Below are 25,226 nucleotides of genomic sequence, written 5' to 3' on the forward strand. Positions count from 1 at the left end.
TTTTGCACGCTGAAATTCCTTAATAATGACTGAGATTCTCGGCTTCCGGCCTTCGTGCACTGCTTTAATCCCAGGTTAAATTTAAAATTATGATGAAATCTCGCGCCAGATTTTCCTCAGAGCGATCGGTGAGATCCTTAACAAAGGATTTGATTGAACCTATAATGTTGGGGGAAGTCAGGGCATCTGATCTCAAGTTAAGGCCACCAAAAAAAATAGCTTTAGAGACCAGGCAAGAAAAGAAGAGATCAGATATCGTTTCTTCTTCCTGGCACCCAAAAGCACATCCATTTGAAGAAGACAAATGATCCTTGAATAGAACATCAGATGTTGGAATTGTTTCATGTAGAAACTTCCAAAAAAGAATAAGCAATATTTGTGTGGGAGTTTAAGCTTCCAAATGCTTACCCAAGGGAACGAACAGAGGGGAAGAGTGATCAAAGAATTCAATGTGGCTTTTGATATCAAATATACAGTTTGTTTTTAAAGAAAAAAAATAGGACATTTTTCATAGAGATGTATTGTGGCATAATTTATTGGTCACATACGCTCTATTAAAAAAACATCAATCTATATTAATTTGTTACCCTAGTATATATTGCTATAAAAATAAGACTATATTTTTCATGTTGTATTTTGGAATATTTGGTACGTGAATTCCTTTGAACCAAATAAGAGACTACATTTTTCGCACCGTGGGTTGCTCTTTTGTGTGACATTAGACGATGTTTTTATATATCTTAAGAATGATTTTTGCCTCTGGCCAAAAACAAAAAAGTATGATTTTTGCATGGTATGACGCAACACCCAACGCATTTTCCTAATGCTCATGCATATCACCTGTGAAAATAACAATTTTTATTTAAAATATATTAACAAGTATATATATATATATGTATATATAATTACAATTCTCAAGAAGACATTGCTGCCTAAATCAAGAAATTATGCACATTTCACAAAATGCTATGGGTGTTTAAATCACTTTAGCATTCCAGTCTTCCCCCCCCCCCCCACCCCCTTCCCTATAACTGTTTTTTTGTTTTTACCTTGATTTTAATTTGATTTGGTTGCAATGGTTATCACGGGCAACCAAATAAATGCTGACATGCTGTACAGAAAGGACATAACAGACATACAAAAATAAATGCTTCTATCCATACAGATGGGGTGTTGGTGAGGCTCGCGGTTAGGAATAAATGTGAAGTGCATTTTCCCCCCGACATTTTTAAACGTGGGGTCTCCTATAAATTGAAGGACTGAATTGTATTATTCACAATTGTGAGTCTTGTGATTTGGCGTAAATCAAATCAAATAAATTAATAGATTGATTGATTAGGCCCCGAAAAAAAAAAAGATTGATTAGTTAAATACTTACTAACTTTTTGTTTAAAAATATGAACTTCGTTTTTCTTAAAATTATTTTTTAAGTGACAAAATTAAATTTATAAAATGACTTATGGGCTTCCTTCCAAAGATAATGTAAATATCATAAGTTGGAGAGACTAATCGAAGACGCTTGCTAAGGTAAAGTTTACCTTCAAGAGTCAGTCAAACTTATCTAAACTTTTTGCATTAAAAAAAATTGTATTGCTTAATTTGATAGTATTTTTTTTTTCTTTTTTGAATTACAAAGTTGAACTAAAAAACAAAAGCAGTAAAAATAAAAACTATCCAGACATTTTTTTTTTTCATCATCCACCACCTCTATATAAAAAAATGGTTGTTGATCAAAAGTACGGATTTCACTTGCTTTATTACAAGTATACTCAGCCAAAAAGTGGGTTTGAAAATTGGCTTCTTTATACAAAAGATTCAAGTAAATAACCTAGTCCCTTCATAGAAGTATTTGAGCCTAGGAAATAATATCAAAAATGGATGTTCATCATTGTCGCAATGAAAAAGTAGATCCAATGCAGCTACACAGTTGGTGAAAACGTTGATATTCTGCATTCCTTTCTCCCGACGCAAAAGAAGACCGTGAACAATTGCTAGTAATTCAATCATAACAACAGGATAATTACCAACACAAATGTTAAAACCATATGTCTAATGAGCATCACACTCTCTAACCACACTCCGCATTTGCTAAATTCATTTCTCACACAACCGTTGACATCCAATCTAACAATTCTTATTTTCAGTCTAGACCAAATTTTAATAGTTTTAATCTTATGGAATAACCAATCAATGACTCAAGGAGTGGGAGGCTTGGGTATGTTAAATCCCTAAGGTCACTATCGAAAAATAATAGTTAAGAGTAGTAAAGCAAGTAATTCAAGTTAAACCTGACAAGCTAATCGAGAAAAATAAAATAAAATCAAGTTTAATGAAATTAAACTGTTTTAATGTTCAAGTTAGCTTAAAAAAATTTAAGTCAAGTCTTGTCAGGGTCAGACTTAGCCCAAATACTTAAATATAAAAAATTATTTTTAAAAAATATTGTAATGTAGTAAATATTGATGAATTTTTTTAATTCTAGGTTATTTTATGCCAAGGTACCATATACTTGAGTAATTGTTACAGATATTTTAAAAATAATTAAAAATGTTTATACTGTTATATTTTTATTATTTAACTATATAAAATATATCGAAATAATATTTTAAATATATTTCAATATTTATTTTTAAATTATAAGACCCACATATTTTTGAAAAAATTTTGAGTCTTCTGCATTACTTAAGTATTTCAAAAAATATATTTTTATATTTTTTATAAAACAAAAATAATTAACATTAAAGTAAAAAACTAAATTAAAATTAATTTTAAAATAAAAATTGATCATCTTGGTATTTGGGCCAACCCCAAGCTTACTATTTAAAAAGTTTGGGCCTATCAAGTTCAGATTTGGTTGGATCAACCCAAGTTCAAATAAGTCTACCCTCAAATTACTAACTCTTATTGAGAGAGGCAATTATTCATCCCGCGTTGATAGGGTAGAAAGAAAAAGTGGATTAGTAAAATAGATGAATGCTATGCTGGGAACAGCATTGATGCACTGTTGAATGTGTGTGTTGAATAATTGAATTGATCAGCAAATAATTATAATTGAGACAATTACATTAAAATCTTAAATAAGAAAATTAATTACTGTAAGTCCATTAATAATTGAATTAAATCATATTAACAACATAATCAGTTATTAATATAGTTTAGTTCATTTACTAATAGATCTTGCAGTAATTAATTTTTTTGTGTGAGATCTGACGGTAATTTTTTCTACTATAATTTTACAAAACTTTAATTGGGTCGGGTAAGCATGCCGGTGGCCGTTCTGAGAAAACTGGGCTATTGGGCTTAAAAATCATAGCCCGTGAGACGCGATATACATAAACCCTCTGCTATCCCCCTTCCCTCCCAAGTCGGTTTGGAGTGGTATGCTGCCGCCTCCCAGATCCCGTCTCCTTCTCTGCAAGTGAATTCACTCTTTTGCGGTATAGCCTACAAACTCTAGTGGCCTGCATAAGTGTCTTGCAAAGATCTCGTATCGAACTGTCCTGCCAAATTACCAGGTGACCGTGCTTAACCTTTTATTTCGAAACTTGCCCCTTTAATTAAATCAACTACTTACTTCCACTCTGCTCTGTCCTCCTCGATTCGGAACCTACCTTAGCTTAACCTGATTCTTTAATTTCTTCTTTTTCTCCGTTTTGCTTGACCTCTTGTATAACGTTCCCTGAGGAGTAGAGCATCAACTCAGGAACGGTTTTGATGAGTTTTTACCTGTTCCTCATGATGACATTTTATAGCATCAGGCCACGGCTGATGTATTGTATCAATAGTGTGAAAATTCTGTATTTTGTTACCTGACAACCTATATAGATGCTAATTTCTATTCACTTTTCCAGAAAGCGCTGTACTAATTAAAGCTGACATATAATTTGAGAAATACTGCTTGGTGGTGGGATCCTAATAGGAAAATGTCAATCGCACTCCATTTCTCAGTTTTTTTCACCACTCTGGTTGCACCCCATATGCACCCTAGAATCTTACTTAGATTTAAATTTTGCAGTTCTTTCCTTCTTTCTATATGGGTGCTGCTTCCGTTATAAATAATGGTTAATGTTAAAGGATGATGCTTGTGATATCTGTCCTTTATTTTTAATTCCAATGCTTTTCCCTTGAAAAGAAATCAACTTGATTGTTGTTTCTTATTCAGGCTACTACACAAAGATGGTGCAATATAACTTCAAGAAAATAACTGTGGTGCCTAATGGGAAGGACTTCATTGACATTATTCTCTCTCGCACTCAACGTCAAACACCAACTGTTGTGCATAAAGGATATAAGATTTCCCGCCTCCGTCAATTTTACATGCGCAAAGTAAAGTATACCCAGCAAAATTTCCATGAAAAACTCTCTACTATCATTGATGAGTTCCCTCGGCTTGATGATATTCACCCCTTCTATGGTGATCTCCTTCATGTACTCTACAACAAGGACCATTACAAGCTTGCGCTTGGACAAGTCAATACTGCTAGAAACCTTATTGGGAAGATTTGTAAGGACTACGTGAAGTTACTGAAGTATGGTGATTCACTGTATAGATGCAAATGTCTGAAGGTTGCTGCTCTTGGCCGCATGTGCACTGTGATTAAGAGGATTGGCCCAAGTTTGGCTTATCTTGAGCAGGTGAGACAGCACATGGCAAGACTCCCGTCTATAGATCCAAATACGAGGACCATCTTGATTTGTGGTTACCCTAATGTTGGCAAGAGCTCATTCATTAACAAAATTACAAGAGCTGATGTGGATGTGCAGCCCTATGCTTTCACTACTAAGTCACTTTTTGTTGGTCATACAGACTACAAATACCTAAGGTACCAAGTAATTGATACGCCAGGGATTCTGGACCGGCCTTTTGAAGATCGAAACATTATTGAGATGTGCAGCATTACTGCCCTTGCTCATTTGCGAGCTGCTATATTGTTTTTCTTGGACATATCTGGATCTTGTGGTTATAGTATTGCACAACAGGCAGCTCTATTTCACGGTATTAAGTCTCTATTTATGAACAAGCCGTTAATAGTAGTCTGCAATAAAACTGATTTGCAGCCAATGGAAGGGGTATCGGAGGAAGACAAGAAGTTGATCATGGGTATGAAAGCTGAAGCCTTGAAGACTCTGGTTGGTCAAGGAGGGGAGGCTACAAATGATGAAGGTGTGTTGTTGACCATGAGCACTTTGACTGAAGATGGGGTAATTGCTGTAAAAAATGCAGCGTGTGAAAGATTGTTAAATCAAAGGGTGGAGATAAAGATGAAGTCCAAAAAGATGAATGACTGCTTGAACAGATTTCATGTTGCAGTGCCAAAACCACGTGACCAGAAGGAAAGGCCACCATGTATTCCTCCAGCAGTCTTAGAAGCCAAGGCCAGGCAAGCTGCAGAAAAGGAGAAGAGAAAAACGGAAAAGAATCTGGAAGACGAGAATGGTGGTGCAGGTGTATACTCAGCAAACTTGCGAAAGAACTACATTTTAGCTAATGATGAATGGAAAGAAGATATACTGCCGGAAATTTTGGATGGACATAATGTGTATGATTTCATTGATCCTGATATCTTGCATAGGCTTGAAGAATTGGAAAGGGAAGACGGTCTAAGACAGGCTGAGGAGTTAGATGATGATTTTGAGATTGATGGAAATGAGTTGACTCCAGAGGAACAGGAAGCTTTAGCTGCAATAAGAAAAAAGAAAAGCTTGCTCATCCAAGAGCATAGAAAGAAAAAGAGTACTGCAGAGAGCAGGCCAGTTGTTCCGAGAAAATATGACAAGGACAGGAAGTTTACCACAAAAAGAATGGGAAGGCAGCTGTCATCTTTGGGGCTTGATCCCTCTTTGGCAATTGACAGAGCTCGCAGCAGATCTGTTTCTAGGAGAGGTAGGAAAAGGGAAAGATCTCCCGAAAGAAGAGGTGCTGATGGTGCAGATGTGATGGATATGGATGTAGACTCATCCAGCAAGAAGTTGCGTACTAGATCTAGATCAAGGTCCAGGTCAGTTTCACGTCCGCCAACTGAATTTGTGCCTGGTGAGGGCTTGAAGGATTCTGCTCAAAAGATCAAGGCAGTAAAACTTGCAAAGAAATCTGTCAAGAAGAGGAACAAGGATGCTCGTCGTGGAGAAGCTGATAGAGTTATTCCTACTCTGAAGCCCAAACACTTGTTTTCTGGGAAGCGCTCTATTGGAAAAACCCAAAGACGGTGAAAGAGATAGTAAGTAATGGGATTTATTATGTTTTTGTTCTGTCAATATTGCGTGATTGCTTCATTTTAATGTACAAAGTTCCCTCCCATTAGTCATTCTGGGTCATTGATAATCTGACTTTCCCGAGCATGTGTTTAATTACATTCTTGTGTAGCACTTGATGACCAATTTTCCAAGCATCAGGCATGGGCTTGAAATGAAATTTATCACTATAGTTGATTTTCCTCCGCATTTCTATGAAGGGAGTTGCATCAGTAGTTTTTTTTTTTTTCCCCTCCTTTAGTCAGAATTTAAATCATTCACTATTTTTCTGAGTAACTTTTGTTCACAATTTTCTGCAGTGAAGGTTGATTTAGGCTTCTTGGAGACAGTATTCCGATTCTGGGAATGGCTTGTGACTGATGCCTAGTTTGTTTTCGAATTGACTTGCTGAAGGTCGAGTGATTCTAGCAATAGCATCAAATTCTCTGGTGTAAGATTCTTGGGGGAAGTCTTGTAATCCCGTGCAATTTTACGCTGCTTTTTTTCCCCCTTTCTTGTTTGCTTGGTACAATTTTGCAGACCATGTAATAATGACTATGGCCCCACCGCGGTTAAAATTTTGTGGTGACAAATTTGTGAAATTAACAAAGGCGTCTCCTCCAACGTATTGCCTCGGATCCTTGTTATAGGTGGTGGTGCTGGTTATTATAATTCGTTTGATGGGTTATTCAATTAAGCTTTTTAAATATCATTCATGTTTAAAATTATTATTTCTGAAAAAAATGTAATACAAATGTGAAAACTATTAATAATTTTCTTTCTATTATGTGATTGGAGATATTTTATAATAGAGATTCAAGATTAAGTACAAGGCATTTTTACTTGATATCCTCAGCAGTAACAATAGAAGTTGTTAGTTAAAACATTAAATTTTTTGACTTTACTCTTAATTGATGTATAGGGTAATTGACCATATTAACATACCTTATATTGAAATTTGAAATTAAAAAAAATAGAAAAATGATAGAAAAATCCACTCATAAATAGGGAAATGACAATTTTATCTTGTAAAATGAAATAATCCCTTTTAAGTCTCAGAACTTATCTTTCAATCAGTTTTAAAATGAAGTGGCATTTTTACCCTTGCGTTTTAAATGCATAGCCTTGCTTCTTCCCGTTGCAGTACAAAGTCCAGAGAGGCATCGATAACACTGTATAGCAGCAGCAAGATCTTCTCAGAGCGGTATAATTATTACTGCTCGCAGTACTCTATAACACCATTCTCAGTATTCCTTCTCTCATCTGTTTGGCCGGCACAGTTGTTGGAACTGGAAGGTGAAGCAGTTAAAGTGGCGTTGATGAAGTAGGCTTCTCTTGAATGTAGCATTAGTCCTTCTTGACCTATTCTTCAATAAGAATCTCATAAGTTTTGCTGTTCGAAACTTGCTAATGCAAGAAGATCGCAGATCAAAACTTGTGAGTTCTCAAATCGTGTTAATCATTAATAAAATCAAACTTGTAAATATTTATATTAAACTTATAAATAATATAAAATTAGTTAGACTTTAAAGAAAATTATTAATAAAAAGTTGTGATTTTTTGAAGGTTCTTTTGGGCAGCATCCAACCTCCGTACGGGTCCTCAACAAACACACGGAGAAAGCTAAACAAAGGATGTTTATTGGTCTAGTCCATCTTCGGCAGCCTGCGATTGCTCCAGTGGACCATTTGCTTCGGGGCTATGTGTTGAGGTAGCATCATTCAGCGGACAATATTCTCACGCATGCCACTATTTTCCACATTTGAATTAAATAACTTCCAAACCATCATATTGCACCGTAAATACCTTCCTTCTGACAACAAAATGTGATTGAAGTCGTTTGTTAATATCGATCTTCACGCTCACTCGTGCAAATCTTTCACATTCCACAGTTCTATTATTATTCTAGCTTTGAGCTAGGGTATTCGAGTTGACTCTTAATGCCTTTCTGATCATGTTTCCCAGCTCAAACATAAAAGCTTCAGAATAGCAATGCATAGGCAGTGCTGGAACCCTTACCCAAACAGCAAGCTTCCTTACTATCTTGCAAAATGGATTCAAGTTTGGGCTCCAACATTGAATAGCCAAATAATGACCCTGAATCATCCAAGGTCCGTCAAAAGGTAATCTTCCATAGAGTTCTTTATCCTCTGATCTGAAAACATAGTGGTTGTTTTCCAAGTCTATGAGCTCCCAGTTCTGTGTTTTTAGCATCCAGAACGCTCTGTCCTTCATCTTGCTTAAGTTTACACTCATATCAACAACCATTAGCACCAAAGCGTCCTTCCACGGGAGGCAGAGTTGCCCTAGCCTATCATCTGGAATATCGATCTTAGGTAGAGACTCCACTATCTTCTTTTGTTCCTCCGTAAGTACCGGGGTTATATCTTCTTCCTGTTTCAACCATCCCTTCATTTGAGCCTCAAAGTACTGTTCATATTTCTATTCTTCTTTACCCACCAGTTTTTCTTTGTAGGAAATGGGCGTCTTAAACCCACCTTTAGCCCCCAACTAGAGTATGGTTGATTCGTCAATGGGTGATCAGTTTCAGCATCTTTCATTTTCTCATCAGGCCCATTTTCTTCTTTCTCATCTTTATCTTTCATCTCTGTATCCGTACTCATCTTTTTTATATTCCTTGCAGCCATATCTTCATCTTCCTTGAACAGATCATCTCCCTCATCATTGTCCGGAGATATACTTGTTACCGTCGAAATCGAGTCCACACCCTTTCTCTCAAACACTCTCACTCATTTCTCAAACACAGCGTTTGTTATAGTTATGGAGAATTGAGGTATCATGCCTTAGGATGTTAGTGTCTGTCTCTCAATTCAAAAGAAAGAATAAAAAAAGGAGAGACGTATTATGATTATCAACCAAATCTATAGGCTATAGCCGTCAAATGCAGTTGAGCAAACAAACATTGAATCCGATGTAACTGAGCTCGTATGTTCATCCCACCACTCGTTTACAAGTTTATCTTTGAAATTTTATATTTATTGAAATAAAAGTAATACTATATGAATAAAAGAGGAATAAAATAAGATTTTTTTTTTTGGATTGATAGTAAAAGGGCTAGTTGTAAGCTAGGAAGAAAAAAGCAAAAAATAAAAAATAAAAAATCAGTTCAAGTAGGGTCTATACCCACTATTGTCATACAAAAGAAGAGGTTCATACTTTTCAAGAATTGTATAAAGTAGCTTGAGATTTTTTTGGCATGAGTGTGCCATCTTAGCCAAATAATCTATATAGGAATTTATCTCACGAGACTTATAGAAAAGTCTGATATCTTGATAAGTCCACAAGAAGTCTTGTGTTACCAAAATCTCATCATAAAAAAGATGGTTATGAGCAACTCCTCTATAGATGAGATTTATGACAATCAAAGAGTCTGTAACATGGATGTAGTGGTATTTCTAAAGGTTTTTTTTTTATATTTTTGGCCCTTGTCCTAACTAGCCAATGAGGCAATGACTAAGTGAGCTTATTTTAAGGCCTAATTTTTCTCATGGCAAGTAAGGCCCCGGGGGGTGTTTGCTGTTTGGTACAAGCATTCCATTGTCATGGTCAAAAATTATATATACATATATATATATATATATATATTATTTATCAGTTGTTTTTCATTATTATTTTTTAGGTTAAATTATACATTACTCCCTTAATTTTTGAACCACGTACATATAATTTTTTTAACCTTTAAAACTTTATAATGAACCCTTCTTAGCTCTTATATTTATACAAATAATTTTATATAATTAATTTTATATATTAACTATCTGTACATAATTTAAAATTTAGAGGGTTATCTGTGTATCAATTAAAGTTTGAGGACTTAAATGCACACAAAAATAAAATTTAAGCACGTAAATAATTAATAGTTAAAGGTTATTTGCATAAATCTAAAGACTCAAAGAGGTTTATTATCAAGTTTTAAAGGTTAAGAAGATTATGTTTTTATGATTTAAAGTTTAGTAAAATGTTGCATAATTTACCCTAATTTTTATTTATGGGGTATGAAAAAGACGGTTTCATGTAACAATATTTTTTTCCTTTTCTCACCTTATTTCCTTTTGCATGTCAATGCTGCTCATATAACATCACCTTGGCCCCAAATTTTTATTGAAAAATGGAAGCAGAGCAGAATTTAATGGTGCTTTGAAGTTTCTACAAGAAACACGTTCTTAAATGACGAGAGAGGATTGTTCAGACAAAAGAAAGAAACTAGTATTAGAACAGAATTCAACTGTCGTTACATCCTGAATGGGAAAAATGAGGTTGTATCTTCAAATTCTACCGCCAAGTTAGTTACTCTCTATCACTTCCTTTTCCTTCACAGCTACTATTCGAGACTTCCCCATTGCTTTCGTACGGCAAGGAAAGCCTGACTTTGCCCAAATTAATCCACGAGACCAGCACAGATTCCTTATTCACTGCCAACATCATCTGATTTGTTTTATGCCATTTTTGTACAAGTTTCAGTTTCTATCTGAATGATGTATGCAATGAAAGTATGCCTCATGTGCCTCCGGCTATTCAATATGAAAGATAGGCCGTTACTCTGGTGGTTGCACTTTCTTTTGGTTTACTAGGTTTGGAATGAAAAGGTTCTGGTCGGTAGGGCCCATCTCATCTAACTAAAGTCATGCTTGCTTATTTCTGAGGTAATCAACTCCGCCGGAGCTAAGCTTTGGCAAGAGAACAGAACAGAGAAAGTATGCCAAATGTCTCCAGCCTTGAAGCTCCTCAGACCTCAATACTCTAAATTCTGATGACTTATATCTTTTATAAATGCATTCGAAAACATATTCAGATATTTTATACAAAAAACCTGGTTTTTAATCCCTGAAATTTTGACCAACTTGAATCAAAACATCCCTATAATTTTTCGTTGAAGAATCAATCATTGAAGTGATAATCAACTTAGATCAAAGTTTTTACCGTTACCAAATATCATGGTTACATCAAGATACATCATCACTACATCAACGACATATCATTTTTAGAGACTTTGATTAAAGTTGACTACAGTTTTGAGATTGATTCCTTAATTTAAAAAAAAAAAAACAAGGATATTGACTCAAGTTAAAGTACATAACTCTAGGTATTAAAACCTATGTTTTCCTAATTTTATAATCACATCACCCAGAAAAAAAAATGCTATAATCACATATATATCAAGTATATTTCTTATTCTGAAAAATGGACGTCTATGTTTTTATTTAGATAATTACACTATGCGCTTGGCTATATATATTTGAGTGCGCGGCAAATATCTCTGGTTTGTTTTTAATCGAGGATGCATTTGGAAGCAAACTTCAAAAAGGTTTAATTCTGAGACTGAATTTGTGCAAGCTACTTGGGATGCTTTTATTTATTATTTGTGGACATGAATTTGCTTTCACTTTATTTGCAGAACCCATAATATCTGCCAAGACTCTGATTAATCATTATATAATTTGAAGTCAAGGCAATATGATGCACCGGCTAACGACATGAATTGGAACTCTGAGGTGGCCGAACGGTAGTATTTCTACTTCCTTCTTAATTCCTTTAACTTAAACTCTCTTAACTTTCCCTGTTCTACCTACACCTAAGCAAATGGTCAATTGACAAGTTGATATCCTCAAGCAAATCCTGCATTGCCACATTCATAGTTCCATAACTACATGATTTGATGCCTGAATGAATCATCCACCTTCTCCTCTTCATTTACATTATTCTCTGACTCTCTCTTTCTTTTTACTTTTCCTTACTGTGTTGCAACTTTTTGACGAGTCATTTAACCTTTCGGAGCCTGTAGATTCGATTGGGCTTCAGTGAAGCCATAAATATCCCCAGAATAACTAAGAAAAGGAGCATATTTCGCGCCTGTAACAAAGATTATTTTTTTATGTTTCAGGGCAACCATCATTATATTCCAAACTAGTGCTTTTACCAATCCTGCAGCAGTGGAGTGTCATCTTATAGTTATTCCAATGATCCAATGTGCTTTTGGAAAGTGTTCTGGCTCTTTCATTCACCACCTTAACTACCACTGAGCCTCCTGTAGCTGACTGCCCCAGGCCTCGAGGCTGAAGCTGATTTGCAAATCAGGACAAGTAGCTAGCCACATTAATTCTAGAAACAAGGCTGTGCTGATCATGTGGCAAAAATTATGCGTCAGCAACATGAATTATAGCCGCCAAAATTATTATGTTGGAAAAAAAAAAAAAAAAAAGCGAAGAGGAAGAGAGAAAGAGATACTTTGGTATCTCCAATTCAATCCATGTTTTGCAGATTATATTTGTTCAGCTGCTTATGTCAGAAAACTGTACACAAACTTAAGCGACTGTCGTAATTGGCTCTATAATGATGTTTGAGAAATCAATGATCAGGTGCACCATTTCTTTCTTCTTTTTCTCGCATGATTCACCTTTGTTTGGAAAAGAACAAGCATGACAAAACAGAGAAGGCTAGAGTCCAATCAATTCCTTCAATCACAATTTATTCAACTCTTTTATAAGCTAAGCCATTTCAACTTCATACGTATCTGGCCTTATAGGGTTAGTTAACCCACTTGTTTCATTAAACCAACAATACTAACGGTAAAAGCAACAGTTCATGTAATCGTGCTGGTCACTCTCAGGTCTTCCAACGGTCGGGATTGCTTTCAAAATCAGGTTATCATGAACTCTACAGCCTATGGCCGGGATTCAGAATCTCTAATATTCAGATGAGCACATGATGATCTATTGTATTAATTCGTACGGCCACAATTGTTTTCCCTCCATACATCGAGAAGTATAATTGCGAAGACACAGAAAGCTCCAAAGGTTTTCTTTTGTCATTTTTCAGGGTTGAAATATGAGAGTTAATGAAGTCTGTTTTGCTTAATCTTTTTTAATTAAGGTGAAGGTTAAGCATGCGGATCTTGTGGCCAATGATAAATTTGGAAAAGAAAAGGGCACGGTGATCTAAATTGTTGATGAGTGCCGCCATAGCTTTACAAGTATCCTTCATGTCTTGAACTACACGTGTGGGATAGGAGAGAAGGGGGAGATTATGTGAAATGGAAGCAAATAGCTTGGCTTGGTTATAAAACAAGGCAACAAGCTCGCATATGAAAAATAAATATGAATGTAGGATTTTTCTTTTTTTATTGTTTTGTTTTGTTTCTGGCAAGCCTATGAGTCATGAGTGATGATTACCTTGTGAGTGAAGAAAAAAAAGAGAGATCGGGAAAAAACAAGGCCATGGAGTCAAAGACAAGACGACCACCAATCCCTCTCCAAACCGTTTTCTACTGGACTCATCAACCAACCCTTTCTCTCTCACTCTTCCCTATTTTGTAAGCAAAGCCCACAACCATCACCATCATCATCATTCCCACCCCATGAAGCTTCTTTCTAATCTCATCGTTTTCCTCTCTCTATAAATCTTTCTCTTATTTACATACATCACACTAGTTGGATTATAACGGGAAAGTGTTGTTTGTGTTGCGTAGTACAGCATGAGGAAGCCCGAGTCTGGAAAAAACAACAACAATAACAAGCTTAGGAAGGGGCTGTGGTCACCGGAAGAAGATGACAAGCTCATGAACTACATGCTAAACAATGGACAAGGTTGTTGGAGTGATGTCGCCAGGAACGCTGGCTTGCAAAGATGTGGCAAAAGTTGTCGCCTTCGCTGGATCAATTACTTGAGGCCTGATCTCAAACGTGGTGCTTTCTCTCCCCAGGAGGAACAGCTTATCATCCATCTGCATTCCCTTCTTGGCAACAGGTCCATCTCCGGCTTTTTAATTTCACAAACATATATGATTTATGTCAAGAACATTCTCGTCAGATCCAATCATAGATATGCGATATATGGTTATTATAAGAAAAGAAAAATCAATGATAGAGACTAAAAATTATCTGAATTTTTTCTTGGTGTTGTATGTCTGCTTAATTTTTATCCATACATGAAGAAGAATTCTGAAGCGATTAAAATATCGTTATTAATTGAGTACGTAATATGGGTGATGGTCATCTATATCTGAAAGGTCTGTGATGTCAAGATGATAAATGTTAATCTTCGCAAAAGAGGAAAATGTGGCTTTTTCACTATATTTTGAATGGGTAGCTTTTTATAAAAGTTTCTACCGGAAAAAGAAGCGAGCTTTATGTTTTAAATACATACACAGAGAATATATATGTAAACCAGTCACAACATACACGCTTTGCTTGTGCTCACCTAACAATATGCCCATGTAGTTAAATATATATGCCACTCACTAACTAATAAGCAACAGAACAATTGAAAATGATAGATATCTTTTGATTCCACATGTATTGAAACATAAGGTATAAAGCGGCTCCTTGTAGCGAGACCAAGGACTGAAAACTATAGCCTAAGCATTTCATTTGCCTGTGTCTCCACTTCGATCGAGTTGAACATACTCCACATATTTGCATGATTAAGATTTTTTATTAGCGTCCATGCAAAGCATTCCTTATTAAATTTTTATTATTAATGAAGCTGACTTGTTATTTTCGACATCACCACCTACCTTAATTAAGTTTTTACTATTAATGAAGCTGACTTGTTTCATAAATGTTTTCCCCCTTGAAAGATGGTCCCAAATAGCGGCGCGCTTGCCCGGGCGAACCGACAACGAAATCAAGAATTTCTGGAACTCCACAATAAAGAAAAGGCTCAAGCTCATGTCATCCACCACCACCGGCTCACAAAATGCAAGCGAGTCCTCTTCCATATTATCTGAGCCTAATATCAAAGACCTCAACAATGTCATGGGAGGTTTCATGCCTATGTTCAACAATAACATAATTGAGAGATTGCCTATGATTGAGAATGGACTAAACGCGCAAGTAGCTTCTGACGGATTCTTCAACAGCAATGGAGGGCCTTGCTTCCCACAAAACGGAGCTGACCCTAACATCAATAATGGTTTCTACGTAGAAAATGGAGTCTTCGGGATTGGGAGTGTAAATATTGGAGCAGAAGGGGAGCTGTTTGTGCCTCCTCTGGAGAGTGTTAATAACCCTATAACTGATAACCTGCAGAAACTGGAGAATAGAGACACTAACGTTAATAGTTACTTCGATAACATAAACAGCATCGTTAATAACTGCAACAATAATAGAGGTGGGGTGGAGGATCTATTTCAGGAAGAGTTAACCTTGGGAGAGTGGGACTTAGAGGACTTGATGAAAGATGTTTCATCCTTTCCCTTTCTTGATTTTTCAAGCTGAACCTTCTTCAAAACTGCCAGACCCGTGATTAGTATCCTATTGGCATGGACAGATCTCTTCTCAAACCTTGTAATGTTTGTGTTTTTGCCAATATGCCGTACGTCAGGCACAGGTCAGATTCAAAGATTACTGTAGTCTCGGTAACTAGGTCTGAAATAAAGGTCATATATCATACCTGGGTATACTCGCGGTGATCGTATTTGTGTATAATCATAGAGCATTTGATCCAGGTAGCTTTAATTTGTATCTCGGAAACCATGTAGCTACAATAAACTGTCATATATACTTGTGAATACAAATAGTTATACATTATTTTTTGGGTCAAATTCTGTGATATATTATAATTAATAGCTCAACTAAGTTGTACAAAGCAATGTTGGAATGTTCCACATTATTGTTGGGCGTAAAATTTTCCCTCTTCATCCGCCGCCCAAATTGTCATTTAGCTTCTAATAATACAGATTACATTGTTAAATGCTAGTCTTCGAATTCTCGGAAGGCAATTCATGTAGGTTAGTGCTCATGATCATCAATTGATCACGTGTACTTTGAGGGCTTTAATCATTCGAGTTTGTCCACTTGGGAGGAGAATTCAGTGAATCACGGTGAACCAAACGCTTGGTTGGATTGCTTTTGATGGGGTTGGGGATTTTCCTCTGATATTATATATTTGTTAGTTAAGCTTAGTGGTTGGATCTTGTAGGAGTAATTATAACATGGGCTTTGATTTCAAATCTAGATAGCTGAAAATAATTATCATATATTGACGAATTGATCAGTAGTGCAGCGAGAAATATGCCATAGTGTATGGGATATTTATAAGAAGTGAATATAAAGCAACTTAATATGAAATGACAAGGTGGCCAACTAATGTAATTAACTTGCGAGACTAGATAATTAAATTGCTAGAAGGGAAGTGCTTTTGTATGAAATGACAGGGTGGCCAACTTGATCTCATTTTCTGGTAGCAATTTTAAACGCCCCGCGGCATAAATAACATGCGTTTCTTAACTGTTTCAAGGGTAAATTAATAATCTAGTTTCTAAGATATTTCGTGGTCGGTAACCAATGAAATCGCGTCGCGGTTCTTCAACACCTGAAATTAATGATGTTTAAAAAACGATAATTATGAATTATACAAGTGGAAAATTATAATTTAAATTAAAAAATAGGGGGTAATTAAATTTGAAAATTCTTACTTTAGAGAAATTATGATTGAGAAGAGAATAATTCTTGGACAAAAATATAATGACCAATTTGCATTTGCACCGCAGCGACTAGATAGTTGGCATGTTGGAAAGAAAAGTAAAAGTCAAACAAATTGGTCACCTGATAAAACTGACATGAAAAAAGGTAAAATGAAAACTCGTCGCCTGAGAGATTCGAACTCTCGCGGGGAAACCCCATGTACTTAGCAGGCACACGCCTTAACCACTCGGCCAAAGCGACATTTTGTTCGTGACTGATTATAACTAGAATTTGATCCCAAACATAGCACAAGAAATTTACGAATTCATCAAATCAATCGTGTAAATGTTTTATATTTGTATTTTTTGAGAATAATTTATTTTGTAGATTATTTATTATTTATTATTTATTATTATTTGATGTAGAGCTGTCAAAAAATATTTTAAAACATGGGAGTATCAAATATAATGAAAGTAAACTACTTATAATTGTTTAGTGTAATTTGAATAATGCATTAAATGCAAGAATTATTGATAGTTATAGTTTATGAGATCATAATAATAAATTATTTATAATATTTCAAGTATCGAACTCACAAAAAAGTTACGTTTTTATTAATTTAAATAATTAGTAGTTTGAGAAAAATAAGTAAAATAAATTATTTGATGAAAATATAAATAATAAAAATAAAGTAAGAATATAATAATGAGAAAAATACAATTATTTAAAGCGTTGGGAATTAGAGTTCATTCTATAAATTACTAGTCTCTATCTTTTGAATTAATTCTTTAATCAATCATAATGATAACTATTCCTAAAATATCATAATATTCTTTGAAATTATTAATCTATTTTTAATTAGCATTAAAATCATTCCCATAACACCCAAAAAACTAATTAAATAGTGAAATTATAGTTTAAGTCACGATAAATTTTTAAAACTATCCCTAACCTAATTATTTATGTCTATTTCTCTATATTTAGGTTCTTTTTTTACTTCTCAATCCATCAATATTGCTTGTAGATTTAATTAAATAGTAGCCAATTATAAAATTAATATGAAGAACAAAAGGAATAAATAAAATTGAAAAAAAATATTCATTAATATAAAAGCAAATAGTCAAAACAAAATAAATAAAAAACCAACTTCCTAATTAGGCTACATCCCTATCGCAATTGAGTAATTTGAAAATACATAATATAATTAAATAACACCATTTTAAAATCTCTAATCATGAGCAACGATCACAGAGAAAATTAAAAAATAAAAAAAATAATTATGATTTATAAAACTCTTCAATAATCTCGCTTTCAGCATTCAAAATACTTCTATGGGCTCCAAATATCTCAAAAAAAGTTCTTGATATATTTAGATAAGTGATTGAATACCTTTCCTTTTGATGAAAGAAGTATCTATAGTTAAAGTGAAAACTCATTCCTTTATTTCTTATTGATATGGAACTTTAATATGTATGTATGTATGTGTTTATATTTCTCCTTTCATTCTCTCCTTTAATTTTTTTTTCTACAAATTATAAAAACAAAGAGATATATGGATAGATTTTGTATCAAAATTATTTTTTGTCTTATAATTAAGTGATTGAAAAAATATATAAATATTAATTAAATGGATATAAAATCTTAATAAATATACTTAAATTTAAACTAAAATATATACATATTCAATTATAAAATATGCATTTATCAAAATTTAAATAGCTTTTGCTAGATTGATTTAAAAACTTCTCGACTCTGTTTAAATAGCTTTTGCTAGATTGATTTAAAAACTTCTCGACTCTGTTTATGAATATTATACCATCGAGGTATATTTATAGTTTCTAATTTTTGGAATCAAATGTATAAACTGGCTTGAATAAAAATATAACCAAATACATGTTCATCTTAGAAATATTTTCTTTAATCTAATATTCTCTTTTTTTAACATCTTAATTATTATCATTATCATTTTTAGTATGCTGTATAAGATTTCAATTTCAGTAGGTTGTTTTCATGTATTATTTAACGCCATATAACCAAAATTATAACCTAAAAAAAATGCAAAGCCAACAAAATTGCAAAGCTTCACACGAACCATTAAAGTAAATCTCCAATTGAAAGATACAATTACTTCAAACAAAAAATTAAAGATAATTTTTATTTTTAAACTATATATAAAAATTTATAAATTTAATTATGAATCAACTTTATTCTTTCACTTAACAAATTTCATGCCTTTGATGTTAATTTTATTGATTTCCGTTAACTTTAGTGTGTGGGTCCACATTTTTTATATGTTTTATAATAAAATATTAAATGTGGGCCTCACATCCTCTTTCACCCCCTCTCTCCTCTCTCTCCTCTTCCTCTCTCTCGATCTCCCCCCCCCCCCACCATATGCAGACTGCAAGTCGAGCTCCATGCACGTGGCCAATTCAGTCGCCCCTCTCTTCCATTCCATCTTTCCTCATCCAACTCGCTCTCCTCGTCTAGCTCACTCTCCCCCCTGTGAGTTAGACCTGCCTTAGTGAGTAAGCTTAGAGAGATGTTCGGAGACCTTTGTTTTATTGCTCAAAAACAGAGCATACTTGTGCTCGAGGGAACCAACTCAAAGACACCATTCATTCACGAGTGAAGTTGCTTTCTATGAAGGTATCTTCAGCATAGAGCCCAGGCCACATTGGATCACCACTCAATTTAGCAGCCTTGCTAGGTCTCTACTTCCCTTTTTCATTCAAACTGTTTTCACTTCTATCAATGAATTATGTTGTTGTGTTGGTCGGAGCAAGTCATCCACAGGGTTCTGAGAACAGCTGCTAGCAACATTATCTTCTTCAATGGATTGAGAGACCCTTGGAGTGCTAGCAGGTATGACTCTCCATCCACCTCTCTGTTATGTATTCAACAAGCTTCTCTCTCTAGTTTCTTTCAAATTCTAATCCTTTATTCCTGTGCTGAGCGGCTGCGCCAAGTAAGAGGAGGTTTTGCTGCAGGTGTTGACGAATATATCAGACACTAAAATTGCTTTGGCTGCTAAACAAGGTTCGTATTGCTCTAAATCCTTCTACAGCCCACTGTACGAGGGTAATTAATTAGTGGGCGTTAATTATGATGAGCAAGAGCCTATCATGTGAACTTGAGGTTCTCCAATAAGGAAGATCCGCCATGGCTTACACGGATCAAGGAAGAGGATCGAGGTAAGAATCATTTAGAGTTGGACCTCTCACTATCATCAACATCTATCCTAATGAGCTGCCTCCTCCTTCTCCATTTCGTTCTTAGTAACATTATGGTCATGTATTCAAGAGAGAAAATGAAATCAACTTCTAGAAATGTTTTGGGCTAATATTTCTTTTGGCTTATTGGGTGAATAAATTTGCTTCTAGCATATTGACTCTATTTGCTTCAGGCCTAAACAAACATGATGAACTTGAACCGAACTACTTTAATAGAATCGGCCTTATGCATGCAGGAACGAGAGGGGGGGGCTGAAAGAGGATGTGGGGCCCACATTTAATGTTTTATTATAAAAAATATTAAAAATGTGGGGCCCACACACTAAAGTTAACGGAAGTAACGTCGAGGTAGGAGGGAAGGGATCTTTTAACGTAAAAAATAAAACTAATTTATAATTAAATTTAAAAATATTTATGAACTTGTGCATATAATTTAAAGACAAAATTGATACTTAACCCTTAAAAAAATAAAATATAAATTTAAAAATGATAAACAAAACAAGGGAAAAAGAAAAGTCTGTCTTAAAAATACTTGAAGGCCACGTCCACATCATAAAACAGAATCAACAAGGAATTTCAGTTACGAATCATAGTAGATACTTAATTTAAGGTAGGTTTAAATTTTTTTAAAAAAATTTTAATTCAATCTGAGGCATAAAAGTAAAAAAAAAAAATCAATAATAAAAAGACTAAAATACCCTTTATTTGTTATGTAGAATCACCAGTTATTAATTTTTCTACTCCACTTATTATTTTTCAAATATGAGTTACAAATTATATTAGTTGACATGCTAATAATTATATAAGATTTCATATCAATTATTCAATCATAAACAACAACATCATTTGTTAAATTATTAACATTACTTGTTAATTTTTCAGCATCAATTGTAAATTATTGACAAATTTTATAATTTACAACTGATGTTATCAAATTAACAACTAATATTACTAATTGTTTAACATATGGATGTAATTTATAAGTGATATTGATAAATTAATAAATGCGGTAAAAAAAATTAACAACTAGTGATTTTGTATAATAAGTAAAGGGTAATTTGATTTTTTTTCATCTTTGAAATTATTTTTACTTTTTTCTCTTGAAGTGAACTAAAATTTTAAAATTTTTTTGGATTTATCTTAAATTAAGTCTCTACAATAATCCTTAACTGAAATTCTTCCAAAACAATGTCAAGGCCAAAAGGCAAAAAACAATATCCTCTTCGTTTAAAAATATAAGCCATTTTTTAGGGTTATATGTTAATCTTTCTAAATATAATCATTACTTTTATTATAAAAATGTTCATATTGAATAAATTATTTTATATTTATTTAAAGGTAAAATACTTATTATAAAAAAGATATGATTAACTTAAAATTAAATAATTATTTTATTAAAAATAAAATTTAATTAAAAATATTTTATATTTTGAAATGGGAGAAGTACATGAATGTTTACAAAATAAACAACGCATTAATTAAACATAAATAGAAAGATGACAACTGAAAACAGAATTCAAAGTCAAGCCCAAACAACACGTTAATTAAACCAGGTCCTGTGATAAAATATTTACAAAATAATTAAATGCACCATAACCAATAGAAAGATGCCAACTTATTATTACTGTTAATTTACGGTGAAACATACAGTAACCAACATTATCACGACATTATAACACTAGCCAATATTTGACGTTAAGGAGGTAGGGCCTTAGGGTCTGTACCTGGCACCCCCACGAACACGCAATCCAGGCCCATGAACTGACGACCACTGCCCACCCATTTATAAGATTGGATATAATTAATTATAAAAAATAATTAATTAATATGATTGATTTTAATTATAATTTATTATATATATTATAACACAATTTATTTAAATATTATTTTTAAAAATTTATTTCAATTGTGTAAATTATCATAAAAATATTATTTTTAAGATTAAATTATTAATAAAATTATTTTTAATATTATTAAATTTGTTATGATGCAAGCAAACACAGTGATGAAAGAGGGACTTCAGATTTTGTCAACATTATAAGGGAGAGTCTATGTCAATATAAATTTGGGATGTTTGTGAGAACAGTGAACAAACAATATTTTATTCAAAATGCCTCCATTTTTTTTTTTTTGGTTTTTATCGGACGGTATTTTAAATCTACAGTACTATCTCACCGTTTATGTTTTTGAAAATGTGTTACCGTCACAGTATCATCGAGCTTTTTCATTTTTTTTAAAAAAAATTGCAACGGATGAGTAACTTTTTTTTATGGTATTGTACAAATGTACATACAATTTTTTTATTTTTATTTGTTAACTTTTTTAATATGATATAGTAAATAAAAAAGAAAAGAATAATGTGGTCCTTTTTGTAAAAGAGGTATATGTGAGATTTATAAAAAATTTATTATTGACATGAAACTTATACTTAAAAATGAAAAAAATATTTTTATATATTTTTATCTTATCTTAGACTTTGTTTGATTGGAGGGGAGGGAAGGAAAGGGAATGGAGGGGAGAGGGATTCCCTCAATTTGGGGGGAGACTTTGAAGGAGTTATCATCCTCTTGTTTGGACCTCTCTTGTTTGGTAAGATAGAGAGGGGAATTTTTTAAAATTTTTCCTTCACTCCAACCAAGCACTACCTTAATTAATGACACATCTCTTTTATTTTTTTAAAACTCATAAGAACATTATTTAATATGGATAGTTTTAAAATACAAGCTCTCTTTTTATTTTTAAGATTTTATTTGCATTCACATAACCATTAGTTGAATATTAAGTCATGTGTACTAAACTAAAATACCTTTATCTAAATATAAATATTTTTCAAAAATCATTTAAATTACCAAAAAATTAGTTTTTATTATTTAAATGTATTTATTTATAAATTTTAAAAAAATTAAATATACAAATTGATCAGAAAAGATATTCAAAGAAGCAGTGTATGGACTCAATAAAAAAAGTAAAATAAAATAATTTTTAATAATTTGAGGTAATTAAACCAGCCTAAATAAATCTAAAAGCTAAAGGTGTTAAGATTCAGGCTTGATTATAAATTTTTTATATGTTCAGGTGTTTTAAACTCGGTATAAATTGAGACTCTAAGGATAATGGAAGGGATCTACTAGTAATTATGTCACATCTCTAATCCTTATTTAAAATGGAGAATCACATCCAAGGATCCCTCAAAAAAAATTATTCACAAACAATAATCAATATGAAACGTGTTGTTGTTAAAATAGAAATATGACTTGTTTTTTAAAATGAGACTTATTGTTAATCTTTACCTGTAAATAATTTTTTTAAGAAGTCTTTAGATGTGATTCTCCCTGTTTAAAATTATCTCATGTTATAACGACAGTAACTCTTTACTCCAGAATAAATACTTCTATTTAAAATTTGACTTTACACTTTTAGGCCCATTTTGCATCATGGAAGTTCCCTACCCATCAAAATTTGTGATCAATTGCCTTTGTCTTGTGCAATATAAAGCCGATAATTTAGGTCAAGCCTGACAAGTCAACCTGAACTCATCCAAAAAAAAGTAGGGTTAAGCTTGGCTATATGAGCTTTTTTTAAGGAGGGCAAGATGCTTTAAATCCAACCCAAATAAATCTAGCTCGCTTGAATTTGTTGACTCTGGTATAGTATTCTTTTCTTCTGCTTTAAAAATCTTCACGATTAATGCATACAATTAAGGGTGTGTTTAGGTAATTGACATTTGAAAAGTACTTTTCCACTTTTGAGATATGAAATGTTGTTTGAAAAAAATAAAGAAATAAAAATGCATCTTAAAAATACTTTGAGAATGTTATTGAAAGTACATTTGGTGAATGTAAAGATGATGAAATTTTGGAAAAGTGAATTTGAAATGTGCGGTATAATTTGATCCTGATATCCAAAGTATAACCTATTATTCTTTTATTTAAAAAATATTATTAATTCATTTAAAATGTAATAATTATTTAAATAATAATAATTAGAGCTCAAGTTTTTATCATTATACATTAAACAATTAATCATTTTAATTTTTAGCAATGATTTATATTTAACTATTTATGAAATTTTTGCCCAATAAATCAAATTTTATGTTTTATACTTTTATTTTTTAATATATCAAATTTTATGTTATTTACAATTTGTATCAACCAACAAAAATTTGCCCAGTTAGTTTTTTTTTAATGAAAAAACACATCATGTATATTTTTTGAATCATGTTAATTTTCAATATTAATGTATGTTAGACTATTTATGATATGACTTTTTATATTTTATATTCTTATTATGTAACATTATATTTTATGTTATTTTAAATTTTTTAAACATTTCTAATATATTATATTTAAATAACAAAAATTATAAATTATTATAAATCAATATCCTTTTTGATTATTGTATATTCAAAAGCATATTTTAAAAATATAAGTCATATTTAATCTAAATGATTTTCAGTTTACCAAACCAGCTTTTAAAAAAATATATTTAAATACAAATTTTATTACAATAATTAACTTTTGCTTAAAGAATTTTTAACAGATAAACTTTTGACAACTAAAAAATCAAACACAAATTAAATTTAATGGCATGCACAATGTCTTCCATATCTAAGAGGATTGCATAATTTTACCTTTTGGACTTGGCGCATGGGAAACTCTTATTTACATTTATTGTTTGATAGAACATCTCTCTCTCTATATATTGGTCATGTGTGATGGAAATTATTTGTTAGTTATAAAATTTTCATGCACGACTATTAAATACAATCAATTACTGTTAAGATTTGACTATGGAAGGAAAAATGAACACATTCTTGATGATTATGATTAAACATTATAATAATACAATCCTTCACTTGAAGGATTAACAACAACAATCCATCCCTTCATCCAAGGGTGAAAATACAACTCAAATTATAAGGTGAGACAATAGGCTAAAGACCAAGTTAACCTTTCCTTTGAGATATAATTTTAACCTCCTAACCTCTAAACACAATGTAGCACCTTTTATATAGAACTTAGGGTCCACAACTAATTAATGTGATAAATACTAATCACATATTAATAATCTAATATTCCAACAATTATTTTTTATATACGTGGATATTTCAGCCATCATACATGTCCTTTTTTTTTTAGGAAGTATCCTTCATTTTGGTGCCCAAGCATCCCTTTTTTTGCTAGAACCACGTTTTAGGAAAGGCACATGTGAAAAAAGTTAGAGAATCTGCTTTATGTCTTGATAAACTGTACTTTGACCTAAAGAGGAAATAAATTTTCCTTGTTGATTTTTAGCACCTAATCTCCAAGCTGAATAGAAGAGTCTTGAAAATTTTGTA

At 32.8% G+C, this 25,226-nt stretch overlaps 2 protein-coding genes and 1 non-coding gene across 4 annotated transcripts; 2 read left to right on the top strand and 1 right to left on the bottom strand.

The window, feature by feature from the left end:
• Nucleotides 1-3,361: 3,361 nt before the first annotated feature.
• Nucleotides 3,362-6,855, top strand: LOC129314312 (nucleolar GTP-binding protein 1-like). 2 transcript variants are annotated; one of them, XM_054957714.1, is made up of 3 exons: nucleotides 3,362-3,515; nucleotides 4,163-6,218; nucleotides 6,552-6,855. In XM_054957714.1, the coding sequence occupies exon 2, from the start codon at nucleotides 4,177-4,179 to the stop codon at nucleotides 6,208-6,210; it is 2,034 nt and encodes a 677-aa protein (XP_054813689.1). In that variant the 5' UTR covers nucleotides 3,362-3,515; nucleotides 4,163-4,176; the 3' UTR covers nucleotides 6,211-6,218; nucleotides 6,552-6,855. The 2 variants fall into 2 exon arrangements, with proteins under 2 accessions (XP_054813689.1, XP_054813691.1); XM_054957716.1 differs by having other exon boundaries at nucleotides 6,557-6,855.
• A 6,730-nt stretch (nucleotides 6,856-13,585) lies between these two features.
• LOC129314360 (transcription factor MYB46-like) lies at nucleotides 13,586-15,889 on the top strand. Its single transcript, XM_054957784.1, has 2 exons — nucleotides 13,586-13,995; nucleotides 14,828-15,889. Exons 1-2 carry the CDS (start codon nucleotides 13,724-13,726, stop codon nucleotides 15,465-15,467), a joined length of 912 nt encoding a protein of 303 aa, XP_054813759.1. The 5' UTR covers nucleotides 13,586-13,723; the 3' UTR covers nucleotides 15,468-15,889.
• Nucleotides 15,890-16,834: 945 nt separating this feature from the next.
• TRNAS-GCU (transfer RNA serine (anticodon GCU)) lies at nucleotides 16,835-16,916 on the bottom strand. The gene has a single exon. It is a non-coding gene; the product is annotated as a tRNA-Ser (tRNA).
• Nucleotides 16,917-25,226: the final 8,310 nt, after the last annotated feature.

This window comes from Prosopis cineraria, unplaced genomic scaffold, assembly GCF_029017545.1.
Source record: "Prosopis cineraria cultivar Desert tree isolate PC_DT_omini unplaced genomic scaffold, ASM2901754v1 PC6, whole genome shotgun sequence".
Classification (NCBI taxonomy): domain Eukaryota; kingdom Viridiplantae; phylum Streptophyta; class Magnoliopsida; order Fabales; family Fabaceae; genus Prosopis; species Prosopis cineraria.

Coding starts and splice junctions, on each gene's coding strand:
- LOC129314312 (XM_054957714.1), top strand. CDS start 4,177: ATGGTGCAATATAACTTCAAGAAAATAACTGTGGTGCCTAATGGGAAG.
- LOC129314360 (XM_054957784.1), top strand. CDS start 13,724: ATGAGGAAGCCCGAGTCTGGAAAAAACAACAACAATAACAAGCTTAGG. Junction 13,996..14,827: donor CATTCCCTTCTTGGCAACAG/GTCCATCTCCGG, acceptor CCCCCTTGAAAG/ATGGTCCCAAATAGCGGCGC.